Source organism: Eulemur rufifrons, chromosome 19 (genome assembly GCF_041146395.1).
Source record: "Eulemur rufifrons isolate Redbay chromosome 19, OSU_ERuf_1, whole genome shotgun sequence".
Lineage (NCBI taxonomy): Eukaryota > Metazoa > Chordata > Mammalia > Primates > Lemuridae > Eulemur > Eulemur rufifrons.
In genome coordinates this window covers 96,310,929-96,325,338 of record NC_091001.1, presented here as the reverse complement: position 1 = coordinate 96,325,338, position 14,410 = coordinate 96,310,929, and the positions used below count along the sequence as shown (strand labels likewise).

Below are 14,410 nucleotides of genomic sequence, written 5' to 3'. Positions count from 1 at the left end.
ATTGACAGCTAATCTGGACACCACCGAGGTGGTTCTGAAATCTGCTAATAGCTCAGAATTAACTGGCTGGGGATTGCTTGCCTAGAACACAAACAGCTGCGGCCACAGCCCTGGCACTGACTCCCGACCAGAGCCTGGGACCTGCCCCTCAGCCCTGCTGGACAAACAGACCCCCTTTTATTAAGCAGCCAGTTCTTTTCCAAGGTGCTGATGATGCAGCTGGGCTCCCAATACTCTTGAACCTCTCCTGGAGAAGCAAGTAAGAGAGAGAAGGGAAAAAATGAAAAAGGGAGTAAAAGTAGGAAGAAACAAAGGGAAGAGAAGGCAGGCAACCAACTCCGTGACGATACTCATTCCTTTATTGTCGACTGTGTCAATTTGAACAGGCGGGGCCTGCAGGCTGCTGGCAGCACCGAGCCGCAGGTGCGTTTCAGCTCGACAGAGAGGCCACCGTCCTAAGCCGAGGGGACAGAGGGTAATGTTTTATATATATACTTATATATTACATATGTCCCATATAGTCGTATGTATAGAGTGACAAGAATGGGCCACTGCATTAACTGTTGTCCTAAACAAAGACCATAGCAACAGACATGGAAATTTGGTCCTAATCAAGGCCCTTACTTTGTCAATCAAATGTCTGATACATCAAAAGGAAAAGAGGAGAAAGAGAGACAGAGAGACTGAGATCCAGCCACTCCCGGTGGCCCTGTTCCCAGCATGTCTTACGCTGAGAGTAGAGTGTCCCCTGTGGAGGTAAACACGCGCACAGACACGCACACACGAACACACACACGTACACAAAACCGCAGGAAGGAGCTTCTCCTCTGACCATACCTCGGGCCCAGCCCTCAGACTGGGGTGGTGAAGTGGGTATATTGTGCTATAAGACCGTGAGGGAGGAGTGACAAGACAATGCGGGGTCAATGTGTCCAAGTGATGAATGGGGCGATACGTGCTGCTTCGTCCACACACGAGAAAGAGGTCAGTGGGAGGGGCTGCTCCATGCAGCCCTGGAGGTCTCCCTGTGCCCAGGCCGCCTGGGGAGTTTCTACACACAACTCCTGTCCCAGCCACAGCCGAACCTCTCATCTGAATCCTGAGTCTCAAATAATCTCTTGGGCTCTGATGAAAACTGTGATTTCCTTGAAGGACAGGAGCAAATGGCAATTGGGTGGCTCAAGCATCTGGTCCAGTAATGACAGCAGAAATGACAGTATCACAGACTTAAACCAAACCAAAGCTTGATCCTCAAAGCAGGACTTGGAACGGTGCAAGAGTTCATTTCCTGAAGGAACGAGAGTAACTCCCACTGCCACCTCCCACACAGCAAATTTCAGGCAGATCTGTCAGTCTCATGCCGTTACCCCAGTGACAGAACTACTCATATTCTAGGAACGAGAGACCCCCACTGTCAGAGCGTTTGAAATCCCAACTCATTTGTTTGCCTTCATGATTACCTCTTCACCCCTCCACCAAAATAATATACTCATTATAAAAAGTCAATGAAAATTAATCTTTTTTTTTTGTAGAAATTTACTTATCACTTGAGATACCTGCAGACATTTTGGGGTGTCACAAGGCAAGGTGAGCAGTACCCCCCTTGGGACCAATGTGCACAATTGGCAAGGAAAGGATCAGTTTTCAACAAAACAGTACCCAAAAGATGTGATTCAGAAACAGGGGTAATAGGCAAAGCTGGAAAAGATTGTGTCTGGGTCTCTGCTTCCTGTGCTCAATGAAGGGGAAAAGCAACAGATTTTAATACCTTTGTTTAGCCAGGGGTGGAGTGACATTAACTTCTTGCACTGCAGCTAGGATCTAGGCAGCTGCAGGGAGAAATGACCAAACAGAGGGAGCAGCATCCCCAAAATGAGGAGTTGGCTTGAAGGCTTGTTGACCAAAGTTACTTCTCAGAGGGGACAGAAACAAAGAGACCTAGAGGAGGGACTTCCCTTGATGACTGTCCAAGGTGTCTCAATTACTGTTCCATCTCCTGCGGGTCCCACGGCGGCAGCAACCAGTTGGTTTGCAATTCCCATCCAAGGGCTGAGAAGGTGGGCAAGAGGCAGAGTTTGGGAAGCCATGAGTTCTTGCCAAAGCTGAAGAGCACAGGGCATGTTGGTGATGTCATTCACATCCTTGAAAAGGAGCCCGCGAGGCCGAAAGAGGTTGTTTGAGGCCCGGAAAGTGGAGAGTGGGGCTCTGTCCACCGGGAGCATAGGACCAACACTGTCAGGATGTCCCCTGTCTGCAGTGGACACGGAGCAGTTTTCTGGTCCCAGAAAGTGCTTAGGGGCTGCTCGCCATCAGCGTCGGAGGGGATGGAGGTTATGGAGTGAGACAGGTAGAAAAGGTACTGTCTTCTCAGGCACTGGCCACTTAGGGGCAGCCGACACAGGGAGAGAAGCCTGAGGTCTGACTGGGGGTGTCTAAAGTCAGAAGAAAAGGAGGCTACGCAGTGACCACGGCAGGCCCAGAGAACTCAGGCCAGGGCATCACCCCCACACAAGCTGAGCTCCACGAATAAATAACATGAATTAAATAAAGGAGGTGGAGGAGAGCAGGCAGAGGCGCCGTCTGCCAGACCCTCACCCCTGCACACGCACGCACACGCACATGCACACACACGCACACGCAAGCGGCAGATGAGATGAGCCGGGGTTGGCTACCCCATCCCAGGAGTCCGTCGGGTGGGCAGCCTGATGTGAAGGTTGTCACTGTCACTCATGGTCCACCACTGTTGCAGGGCACGGAGAAGCAGAGGCCAGGGAGGCATGTGCGGTGGAGGGTGGAGGCCGCTGAGGACTCTGGCACCTGGGTGGGGGGGATGAGGCAGGTGAAGGGAGAAGTCAGGGAAGGGCAGGAAGCAGGAAACGGAAGCCTTTCCTTCATCCCGTTGCTGTAGGAACCCCTCCCACAGCCCCAGTCACCTCTCACCCTTCGTGCCCTTTGGGGCACAACCAAGACCCTCTTCAGCCTCAACTAGTCCCTGTGGTCCCCCAGCCTCCTGAGTCCAGTGCTCACTCTGACCACAATGGTACTGACCAGGATCTGGACTTTCGGACTTTAGATGTGGAAGGTCTTTCCAGAAAGCTGTCCAACCGCATGAGCCTCTCCATGTGTAGTGCACGAGGGTCTTGTTCTTGGTCATGAGAGAATTCCATCTCAAAGACAGCTGGAGGGGACACGTCCAACTCCAAAAACATTATGTTTTCAGCCTGTGATGGGAACAGCATGCCAGACATTAGCAGCGGCCCCAGTGACTATGCCTTTCAGACACATCTTGAGTGTAGCACGGGCGATGAGGCCATAGAGGCCGTGAGCATCCCCTCCCTTAGGCTCTTCCTATATTTCCCAGCTTCTTACCCTGTACCGGGGGTGGGACCCCATTGCCATGGCAACCCGAGCATATTGGCTGATAGGTCTCTTGTAGCCCACTGCAGACGTTGGCCGTTTCTTCATTTGGCTGTTATTGCTGTAGGGAAGAGGCTATATTAGAATGGATTTCCTTTGGACACAAAGGGCAATTGATATGAGGAACTAAGTATCACTCAGGTAGCCAGGACCCTGCAGACTGCAGGTTCTGGCATTTTCTTTTCCTTGCTCTAATACAGCCTGACAACTGAAACTAGTAGAGTAGTCCCCCTGATCTGTGGTTTCAGTTACCATGGTCTAAAAATAGGGGAACATAATACAATAAGATATTTTTAGAGAGAGAAAGAGAGATCACTTTTACATAATTTTTATCACAGTATATTGTTATAATTGTTCTATTTTATTAGTTATTGTTGTTAATCTCTTGCTGTGCCTAATTTATATATTACAGTTTATCATAGGTATGTATGTATAAGAAAAAAACATATGTAGGGGGCAGTACTAGCCACGGTTTCAGGCATCCACTGGGGATCTTGGAAAGTATCCCTGCAAATAAGAGGACCACTGTGTAGCATAAGAGGCACACATTTCTTCACTCTTCTTGCTCTAATTTGTGTGTGTGTGTGTGTGTGTGTGTGTGTCAGGGCCTCACGATGCTGCCCAGCTGGTCTTGAACTCCTGGGCTCAAGTGATCCTCCTGCCTCAGCCTCCCAAGTAGCTGGGTCTACAGGCATGTGCCACCATGCCCAGCTAATTTTTTCTACATAGTTTTAGTTGTCCAGCTAATTTCTTTCTATTTTTAGCAGAGAGGGGGTCTTGCTCTTGCTCAGGCTGGTCTTGAACTCCTGACCTCAAGTGATCCTCCCACCTTGGCCTCCCAGAGTGCTAGGATTACAGGTGTGAGCCACCACGCCTGGCCTATTTTAAATTATTTTAAAAAGATGTTTATTGGTGCGATTTAAGACTTAGCTCATAGAAACCATCCAAGTACCTGGATGCATCAGACCTGAGATATTTATTGAGATTTTTAATACACAGTAGTTTCTTCAAATGTGTAGAATGTTTCATTCCTTTGAAGTAGTTCAAAGTTGAGAAATCATTTGAGAATTGAAATGCAGGATAGCACATAATAGGAACTCAATAAACACTTAGTGAGATTGCTCTTTCTTTTCCCATAAACATTTCCTGTATTGTCAAAGCTGATTAAGAACGTCTTCATCATTTAAGGATCCATTATTGTGCCTTAAGGAGAGATATTGTACTCAATGTAGAAGACACTTGGACACATCCACCAACTTTCTCTTTGGTTTCCCTTTTTTGGGCTTCTGTTACTGAAAACAAATTAAATGATTCAAATCTTACATGTCCCAGACAATCACCCATGTGTTTTTGCTTCAGAACGTGTTGCAGGAGCTTCCACCGGCCTGCTCCCAGGGGTGCCAAGACAGCGGGCCCCCCAGCGGCGCTGCTTATTGCCAGACCCTGCCCGCAGCTTGCCGCAGTCCCAGGGGTCAGGCGTCAGTGACTCTCACCTCCATCACACTGGAGCTACCTATACTCAGAGGTGGCGCCACCACAGCTCTCCCCTACCAGGCCGACTCCACTTTTAATTTAAAAAAAATTTTTAAAGTGAATATTTTTTGATCCAAATTCCCACTCCTAGAATTTCCCTAAGGAAATAATCAGAGATTATTAATAATCAAAGACAAACATTTATGTGGAGAGGTATTTGCTGAAGCATTATTTACAATTGCGAAAAATTAGAAACAACCCAAATGTGCATCGATATGGACCAGGTAAATTGTTATTCAGTCATGTGAAGGAATATTATATAGTCATTACAATTTTTGTGTGGCTCTATGTAGACATGGAAAGATTTCCACAACATATTAGATAAAAAGGCAAATAAAAAGATGAAATTGTTTGTTTTGTTTTTAAGGAAATGTGTGCATATGTGTGTATGCTTAAGAAAAAAGTCTCGATATTCAACAAAATGTTAACAATTATTATTTTTGGATTGTGTGATTATGGGTGATTTTTATTTTCTTTATACCGCTCTGCAATATCTGAAATTTTTTGGGGGATGAATACATATAACTTTATATCTAATGAATTATTTCAAATGTTTAGAAAAGTATTGGAAATAATATAGACCTGTATGCCTACCATCCAGTTGGTCAAACCTTAACATTTTGTTATATGTATGTCAAATCTTTTTTTTTAGTCCTGAACTTGATACTGCACCAAATCTTTTTAAAGAAATAAAACACGGATATAGTTTTCTTTGGTTGATTTTTTTTTGAGACAGGTCTTGCTCTGTTACCCAGGCTGGAATGCAGTGGTATCATCATAACTCACTGCAACCTCAAACTCCTGGGCTCAATAAATCCTGCCTCAGCTTCCTGAGTAACTGGAACTACAGGTGTGTGCCACCATGCCTGGCTAATTTTTATTAGTTTTGTAAAGATGGGGTCTTGCTATGTTCCTCAGGCTGGTCTCAGTCCTGACCTCAAGTAATCCTCCTGCCTTGGCCTCCCAAAGCACTGGGATTACAGGAGTGAGCCACCATGCCTGTCCTGGATATAGTTTTTAAGCTTCCCATTTCTCCTCCTCCCAGAGCTAATCACTCTCTTGAGTTTGGTGCTTATCAATGTCATGCATGTTTTTATACTTAGTTTTATATGTGGGTATTCATAAACAGTATATATGCTATTCATATGTCTATTTCTAAATTTTGAACTGTATGGTATATGGTACATTATTGTGCTCAACATGTTTTTTTAGATTTATTCATGCAGCTCTAGGTTATTAAAGTTTAACTACACTGTGGGCTTTTAATTTTTTTTTTTTTTTTTTTTGGTAGAGACAGGGTTTTGCTATGTTGCCCAGGCTGGTCTCAAATCCCTGGTCTCAAGCAATCCTCCCACCTCGGCCCCCCAAAGCACTGGGATTACAGGTGTGAACCACTGTGCCAGCCCTCAATATACCATTAAATATGTGTGTGTGTATTTTTTTCACCTGTTGCTGGGCATCTAGGTTGATTCTTTTTTCTTCCCATTAAATACAGTGTTGCTGTGAACATTTCTATACATTTCTATCTTCATGCATATATTCAATGTTTTCCGTAGGGCACATACCCAGAAATGGAACTGTTGCATTGTAGGGTATATGCATTTTCAACTTTACTAGATATTGCCAAATTGCTTTTCAACATGGTTACACCCATGAAAGTTTCCATTGCTCTATATGCTAGCCAACTCATGGTATGTCAGACCTTTTACTTTCAGCAATTTGATAAGTGTGATATATTACTTTTATCATACAAAAGACACAAAAAAAGGAAAAGAAAGAAAACAAGAAAGCCATTTCTATTTTTAAAACTAAAAAGCATGCAGGTTTTGGAGCGAGCCAGACTGGGTTTAAATGCTGGTTCTGCCCCTGAAAGCTTTTACCTTAGGAAGTGGCTGACTATCTCCGAGCCTCAGATATGTCATCCCTGTCATACAGAATTGCTGAGATTAAACAAGACAACCACTTAGCACAGTACACCGCAGGGCTCAACACATGGCAGTTGTGATTACGATTTATTCCCAATTCCACTTGCTAATTTCAAGTAGGGATACAAATGAAATGAAATGAGCAGTGAAAAAAGTCAAAAGGCGACAGTTGGAAGGCAGAAGAGAAGAAACAGGCTGAGTAATTCTCAGATAGGACATCCTGTCCTTGAACAGTAGAACAAGCTGTGCAGAAGCCGCCAGAACAATGCCTGCCTTCTGCAGAGGGAGGGATGAGAAATAACATTCCATAGTGCTGTTTCTCAAGCATATAAAAGAGTGCTGGACCCCACTTGGGGGTCCTTGCTGACCCTCTCTATAGATGAAAACAGGAATGAGAAGGCTCCAGAAGCCCCAGCTGGCTTTGCAGCTGTGAAGTCTGTAGGATGGTGGGAGGTGTGCCCGTGGGGACAGGCAGCCTCAGTGACAGTAGCAGCAAGGGGAGAGTCTGCTGCAGATGCTGCCAGAAGTGCAGGGCCATCCCCTCTAGGAGGAGAGTGGGAAAATTAGGAAAATAATAACTTATTTGCTATGCATCTCATTTGAACTAACTACTCCTGAGGTGTGGACGGGGAGACTACGGCTTAAAAAGACTAAGTGCCTTTGGTGGCCAAGGTCAGACGACCAGGGAAAGACTAGGAATCTGAACCTTCCCAAGTGCTCTTTGTATGACGATGTGCTGTCTCTCCGGAGCACTCTGGGAACTGGGGCCAAAGAGTGTCTTTGAAAGCTCAGGCTCTGGGAACAGGACAGAGGGACACGGCCGGGCAAGCAGAGCAGCGGAGCAGCGTGAGTTGGCAGCCTGACCCAATAAAGATGCCAGGGCTATTCTGGGTGGCATGTGGGGGAGCAGGGGCTGGGGGAAGGGAATCTGTAACTGGGACACCAAACTTGCCATCCACGGCCTCGGGCCTGCTTTCCACGATCGATCCCTCTGTAGCAAGCAGGTTGTGGCTGACAGCCACATAAATGGGCCTGTGTCCTCCCCTCCCAACAGGGGCCCTCGCTAACAGTCATCATGCGCTTAGGAGATCCTAAGAGCTCTCCTAGGACCCTCCCTCCACAACTGGCTGCTGTTACTTTTTTCCCCTTAACATTAAAAAGTCATCTTCAGCTTCAACTCAGGGGTTGACACCATTCTCATTCCTGGCTCTGTTTGATCCTCACTTTCCTCTCTTGTTCTGAAAACAGGCGTCCAACACCATCAGGCACGTTTCCTTCCAGGCCCCTCGTGTGCATTCAGCACAGCATATCGGACTCTGCTCTGGGGTCCGGCGCCCTGTCCCCGCCGGTCAGCTGTCCACCCTGCCCCACGGCACTGCGTGTCTGAACCCTCACTCTGCCCATTTCCCCTTCTTGCTGCCCAAGCCCTGCCTGGGAAGCTGCAACTTCTCCCTGTTTCAGAGTCTCTTCAATTCTCACAGGCCTGTGAAGAAATCTGGGGACTCGATGCAGAGTTAAGAATGTTCTTATTAAGGTAAACTTTGCCTCTGTGACAAAACTAGCTTAACTTTCTTTCCTGATTCTATTTAGAGCAAGGAATGCTCTCTCTCTAAACCCAGAGGCAGTCTGAATAAAAAAATCAAAATCTAGAACAAAAACAACAAGCCGAACTGCTCTTCTATGGCACGTCTAAGGGATGGAGGCAGACTGGTTTCTCTGGGGTCCTCATAATCATAATATTGGCTTGTCAGTATGAATGCACAATACTCGCACGCAACTACTTACTGATCATCTGCTCTACGCCAGGCACAGGCCTGGAACCTTACACACATTATTTCACTTCAACCTCTACCATCCTGCAAGGTACCGATTTTGTTTTTTGGTTTTTTTTGAGACAGAGTCTTGCTCTGTCACCCTGGCTAAAGTGCTCTGGCATCAGCCTAGCTCACAGTAACTTCAAACCCCTGGGCTCAAGTGATCCTCCTGCCTCAGCCTCCCAAGTAGCTGGGACTATAGGTGTGCACCACCACACATAGCTAATTTTTCTATTTTTTGTAAACAGAGTCTCGCTCTTGCTCAGGCTGGTCTTGAACTCCTGAGCTCAAGGGATCCTCCTGCCTCCACCTCCCAGAGTGCTAGGATTACAGGTATGAGTCACTGCACCCGGCCAAGGTACCTATTGTTATCCTCATTTTACGGGTGAAGAAACTTAGGTTCAGAGAGGATAAAAAGACTTTCTCAAGCCCCCAAGTAAGTGCAGAGCAGGGACTAGAATTAGAATGTTCTAAATCCAAACTCCAGTCTCTTTCGACTGCACCGTGATGCCTTTGCAAAGAATCTAGGGTGGCTGGGGGTTGCCAAGGCCAAAAGGCTCAAGTTACAATAGAATTTTGTGAACCATAAACCACGGCTATGGACATAGCCAAATACATAACCCTTAGAAGAAAATTTTGTATAAACAATTAAAAATAAAGTCTACTGTGAGAAATTAAAAATAAACAGTCATACTTACAAAGTAGTTATTGCTGGAACTGGTTGCAAAAATGTTTTTTGAAAGTAATTTTAATACAAAATTGTTTGTGATTCTGGATATGATACCTCACCTGAAATTATTTCGTATCAACTAGTGGCTGCATAGAGATAGTGGAGAAAAAAGAGAAAGGGACAGTCTTCCAAAATGAGTTGATACGGGCACGTCTCAAGAGTTGCCTGACAATAACTCCTTGTTCTAGAGCGAGGCAGGGGTAAGAGTGTGGGGTAGATGCTTGCAGCTGGAGTAGGAGGAGGGAGAATGGTTGCCCAACAAAAGTTTTCTAAAGGGACAGCACACCCTTAGGTAATTTCTGTCAATGTTTTTTCCTCTCCCTTTGAGCAGCCTTCAGCATTCTCATCCCCAGAATACCACAGGCCAAAGCAAAGCAAAATATTCTGCATGGAACAATGCCCCAATTAGCTAAATGTGCTTTGGAGAGAAAGAGCTTTTCTGTTTGCGTTTTAGGCCTTATTAAGTTTTGTTGCAAATGGTGGGATCCAATGCTCCAGGGAGTGGGGAAGCTCAGACCCCCTGGCTCCCTGAAACGAGGAGAGCTGTGTTCAAGGACCTTCACCCTTCAGCACTGAAATGAGGGAGTTGGGGCAAGTGACCTCAGAGATCCCGGCCAGCAACCCCTGCTGCCTTCCCAGCCCCTTCTGCTGCGTCACAATCACAACTCGGATTTCAATTACGGTGGAATTCTTTCTACTTTATTCTAGTCACTACTGCTTTAAAAAAAATAATAAAATAAAAAGGAATTTAAAAAACTTGTTTCACATAAAAATTCCTAGATCCATTTTTACTTTCTTGTCTTTTTCTTATTTTTTTAAAGTTCTCAAATAAATACTACATATTGCAGATTGCAGTCATCAGACATAGCAAATTAAATGGTAGCAAAAAAAAAGAGAGAAAAAATAGTCATGATTACCTGATCTTTTTTTTTTTTTTTTTTTTTTTTTTGAGACAGAGTCTCTCTCTGTTGCCCCAGCTAGAGTGCAGTGGCATCATCATAGCTCACTGCAACCTCAAACTCTCGGGTTCAAGTGATCCTCCTGCCTCGGCCTCCAGAGTAGCTGGGACTACAGGTATGCGCCACCACAGCCGGCTAATTTTCTTATTTGTTGTAGACATGGGGTCCACTATGCTGATCAGGCTGGTCTTGAACTCCTGGCCTCAAGTGACCCTCCCACTTCAGCCTCCCAAAATCTGGGATTACGGGCATGAGCCACTGTGCCTGGCCCTGGCCTATATTTCTTTTTTTTTTTTTTTTGAGACAGAGTCTCACTTTGTTGCCCAGGCTAGAGTGAGTGCCGTGGCGTCAGCCTAGCTCACAGCAACCTCAAACTCCTGGGCTCAAGCGATCCTCCTGCCTCAGCCTCCCGAGTAGCTGGGACTACAGGCATGCGCCACTATGCCCGGCTAATTTTTCTCTATATATATTTTTAGTTGTCCATATAATTTCTTTCTATTTTTAGTAGAGACGGGGTCTCGCTCTTGCTCAGGCTGGTCTCGAACTCCTGACCTTGAGTGATCCACCCGCCTCGGCCTCCCAGAGTGCTAGGATTACAGGCGTGAGCCACCGCGCCCGGCCCCGGCCTATATTTCTTAATAAGTATTTTTGAAGTAATTTATCTCTTGAGTCCTTTTGTAGAGCAATCTGTAGTAACTGTGCATATAATTTACAATTAAGGACAGCAGAGAACATGGTATGTCATAATTACCTTAATATCTGTTACCCTTACCCAGATACAGTCTGAATATGTTCTGTTTATATATACTCTGTCATTATTCCAAGCAGGTACATATTCTGTATGAAACAGCATGGATGACCAGGAATGGTGGCTCATGCCTGTAATGCCAGCAATTTGTGAGGCTGAGGCAGGAGGATTGCTTGAGGCCAGGAGTTCAAGACCAGCCTGGGCAACCTAGGGAGACCCTGTGTCTACAAAAAAATTTAAAAATTAGTTGGGCATGGTGGCATGCACCTGTAGTCCCAGCTACTTGGGGGGCTGAGGCTTGAGTCTAGAGTTCAAGGCTACAATGAGCTATGGTGATGCCACTGCACTCCAGCCCCAGCAACAGAGCAAGACCCTGACTCAAAAAAAAAAAAAAAAAAAAATGCATGGTTAAGTTGTGAATAAATTTAACAATAATCTTGCTCTGTCAACCCAGGCTGGAGTGCAGTGGCACGATCATAGCTCACTGCAGCCTCGAACTACTGGGCTCAAGTGATCCTCCTGCCTCAGCCTTCCAAAGGGCTGGGATTACAGGTGTGAGCCACCATGCCAGCCTACATTTTCAATATAAAATTTTCAGCGAACACAGTCTAATTGGGATTCATCTAGAGGAGCTGTCAATATGAACCTGCAAATGCAGGCTCGGAAGCGACTACACACAGATTTAAGTTAAAGAGCGTGTGTATTGGGACTGATTCTTTCCAAAGAATCACAGGAAAGAAAACAATACAAAGGTGAGCTAAAGCAAGAGGCATCTGAGGAATGACGAGTTTTCCGGTTTTCCAATGGCAAAGAAAACCCTGAGCCCTCTTCTCTGTGCATGACTCTCCTTGCTGAGAAAGGATGGTGGGAGGAATCAGAGAGAGGAAAGGTGGGAGAAGAACATCAGCTGTCCTTTGCCTGTCTTCAGCAACACTGTGGCAGAGGGCTTTTGGGGCATACATTAGAATGCCTAAAGTGCAGAAATTTGCCTTGAAAGCAGAACATAGGGATAAAAAAGACAATAGGCTAGAAATGACAACAGTTAAACGGTAAAGAAGGATCAGTATTTTGGCAAGCTTATTTCTTTTTAAAAAGTTTTGCTGGTATCTACTCTAAAAATTATTTCAAGTGTGCTATTTTAAGATAGCTATTTTAATTTTTTAAAATCTGTGAATGGTTTCTCAGCATATGCAAACCATTTTATTTTTGCAAAAAAAAGAAAAGTTTATGCGTAGGAAAAAAAAGATGGAAAGTTCCTATCCAAATGTTAGCAGAGGCTACCACTAGCTGGGTAGAATTTTCATTTTTCCAATATTTATCTAAATTTTCCATAACAAAAACATATTGCATTTGCAAATGTAAGTAAGAGTTGTCTAAAAGAAAGACAGTAATTTTTTTTTTTTGAGACAGGGTCTCGCTTTGTTGTCCCCGGCTAGCATGCAGTGGCGTCATCATAGCTCACTGCAACCTCAAACTCTCAGGCTCAAGTGATCCTTCTGCCTCAGCTTCACGAGTAGCTGGGACTACAGGTGCATGTGACCATGCCTGGCTAGCTTTAAGAAAGTAAATTTTAAAAATACAAAAATAAAGAATGGGAGTTCATATCATTATGCAGAAAGCTCATCTTAACTTCAGGCAAAGCACCCACCACCCACCTGCTTTGGGTCTGGATCACATGCTTGAGGCAGTCAAGTCAAAATTGCAGGAGAACATTTTGAGAAATGAGTAACTCCTCTGAAGCAAGAAACTGCAAAACTCAAATCAAAATCCCTTCTCAGTTCCAGATTAAAGGAGGATAAAGAGGCATAACAATCATGTGAAGTGCATGATCTCATTTGGGGAGGGAGGGAAATTGCCATAAAAGGCATTACTGTGAAATTGGCAAAAATTTAATATTGCCTATATTATTATAGTATTGTGTCAATATGAAATTTCCCAAATTTGATCATTGTACTATGATTATGTAAGAGAATTTTCTAGTTCTTAGGAAATACAGGTAAAGGGTCAGGATGTCTGCAATTTAATCTCAAATGGTTGAGGGGAAGGGGGAATTAGTAAAGATATCGTAAAATGTTAAAAATTTGGTGAAAGGTATGTGGGAATTCTTTGTACTATTCTTGCAATTCTCATATTTCAAAGTAAGAAGTTAACAGATGCCTTCTCAGAGCCTCTCTCAGCCCGTATCTAGTTGAGTACGTTGATGACACTACTGCATCCAATGTAAATAAATCCCTCCACCTGCAAACTTTCAACTCAAGAAATTTTCCAAGCATAAAATAACCCTACAGAGCAGAAGCCTCTAGAAAATGGCACTGAAGGAGTGGTTTTCAAGCCTGGCTTCACTTCAGAATAACCTGGACACTTTGGAGGAAACAAACACAAAACATAAGTCCTGGGATCCACCCAGGACCCTTTGGAGGTCAGCTAGCTGGGCTAGATAATTCTGGCTGCAGCCAGGTTGGAAAACCTCTCGTTGAATGATGTACGACTGAGAATCTCTACTTAGATTGGAAAAGTGGATTGTAAGTCCAAAGCTGACACCGCTGAAAAGTTCTCTACTTGAACTTGCCACTTACAAACTTGTGTGGTGTCACCTTGGTTAGGATCAGCCTTTCAGAACGTATATGAAGTAGGCATCTATTGCTCCAGTGAGAAGCTGTAGACCTCTCGCTAGCTTCCCATCCTAGCTTTTGGGAAGAATCCTGTCCTATCTTAGCATTAATATTCCTAGGATGGAGAGAGAAAAGAATCTCGGGGGATGTGTGTGTGTGTCCAGCTTCCTAAGCGCCTCTGTATACAGATTTGCAATTAAGGGACAGTGTTTCTGTTGAGTTGTTCTTCGTGTCCACCAGCAGAGGGAGCTGCACACCTAGCCAATGGACGCAGCTGCACCTCAGCGCTAGGATGTGGAAACAGGTGGAAATGCTGAATCACCCAGATGAATGGGGCTGGGATTGGATCACACCTCTATCATTCCATGATCTGATTACTTCTCTGTATTTCCCACTGGACTGTGAGCTCAGACCATGTCTGATTTAACCACTGTCTGCAGAGGCTCGCACAGCGCCCAGCACACAGCGGTGCTGGGCAGATATTAACTATGGTTGCTATTTCTGGCAGGTGACAAATGAGTATTCACCAGAACTGGCCACATGTTAGCAATTTCTAGGATTGTCCAGAGGCTGAGATGCTCTCCGTCTCCTCGCCAGACCCCTCACAGGGTATTTTCTACATCCTGGGCCAATGAGACACTCTTTTTTCCAGAACACCCTTCCTTCCTAGAG

The 14,410-nt window shown here is 45.0% G+C and overlaps 1 protein-coding gene across 1 annotated transcript in view; it reads right to left on the bottom strand.

Moving 5' to 3' along the window:
- Window positions 1–337: 337 nt before the first annotated feature.
- KIF3C (kinesin family member 3C) overlaps window positions 338–14,410 on the bottom strand; it is a 37,926-nt gene continuing 23,853 nt past the window's right edge. The window contains exons 6-8 of the mRNA XM_069494540.1: window positions 3,370–3,478; window positions 3,049–3,221; window positions 338–2,817 (exon numbers count right to left, since the gene is read on the bottom strand). Coding sequence (XP_069350641.1) covers window positions 2,724–2,817; window positions 3,049–3,221; window positions 3,370–3,478 — 376 coding nt within the window. The 3' untranslated portion in view covers window positions 338–2,723. The remainder of the gene's footprint in view (window positions 2,818–3,048; window positions 3,222–3,369; window positions 3,479–14,410) is intronic.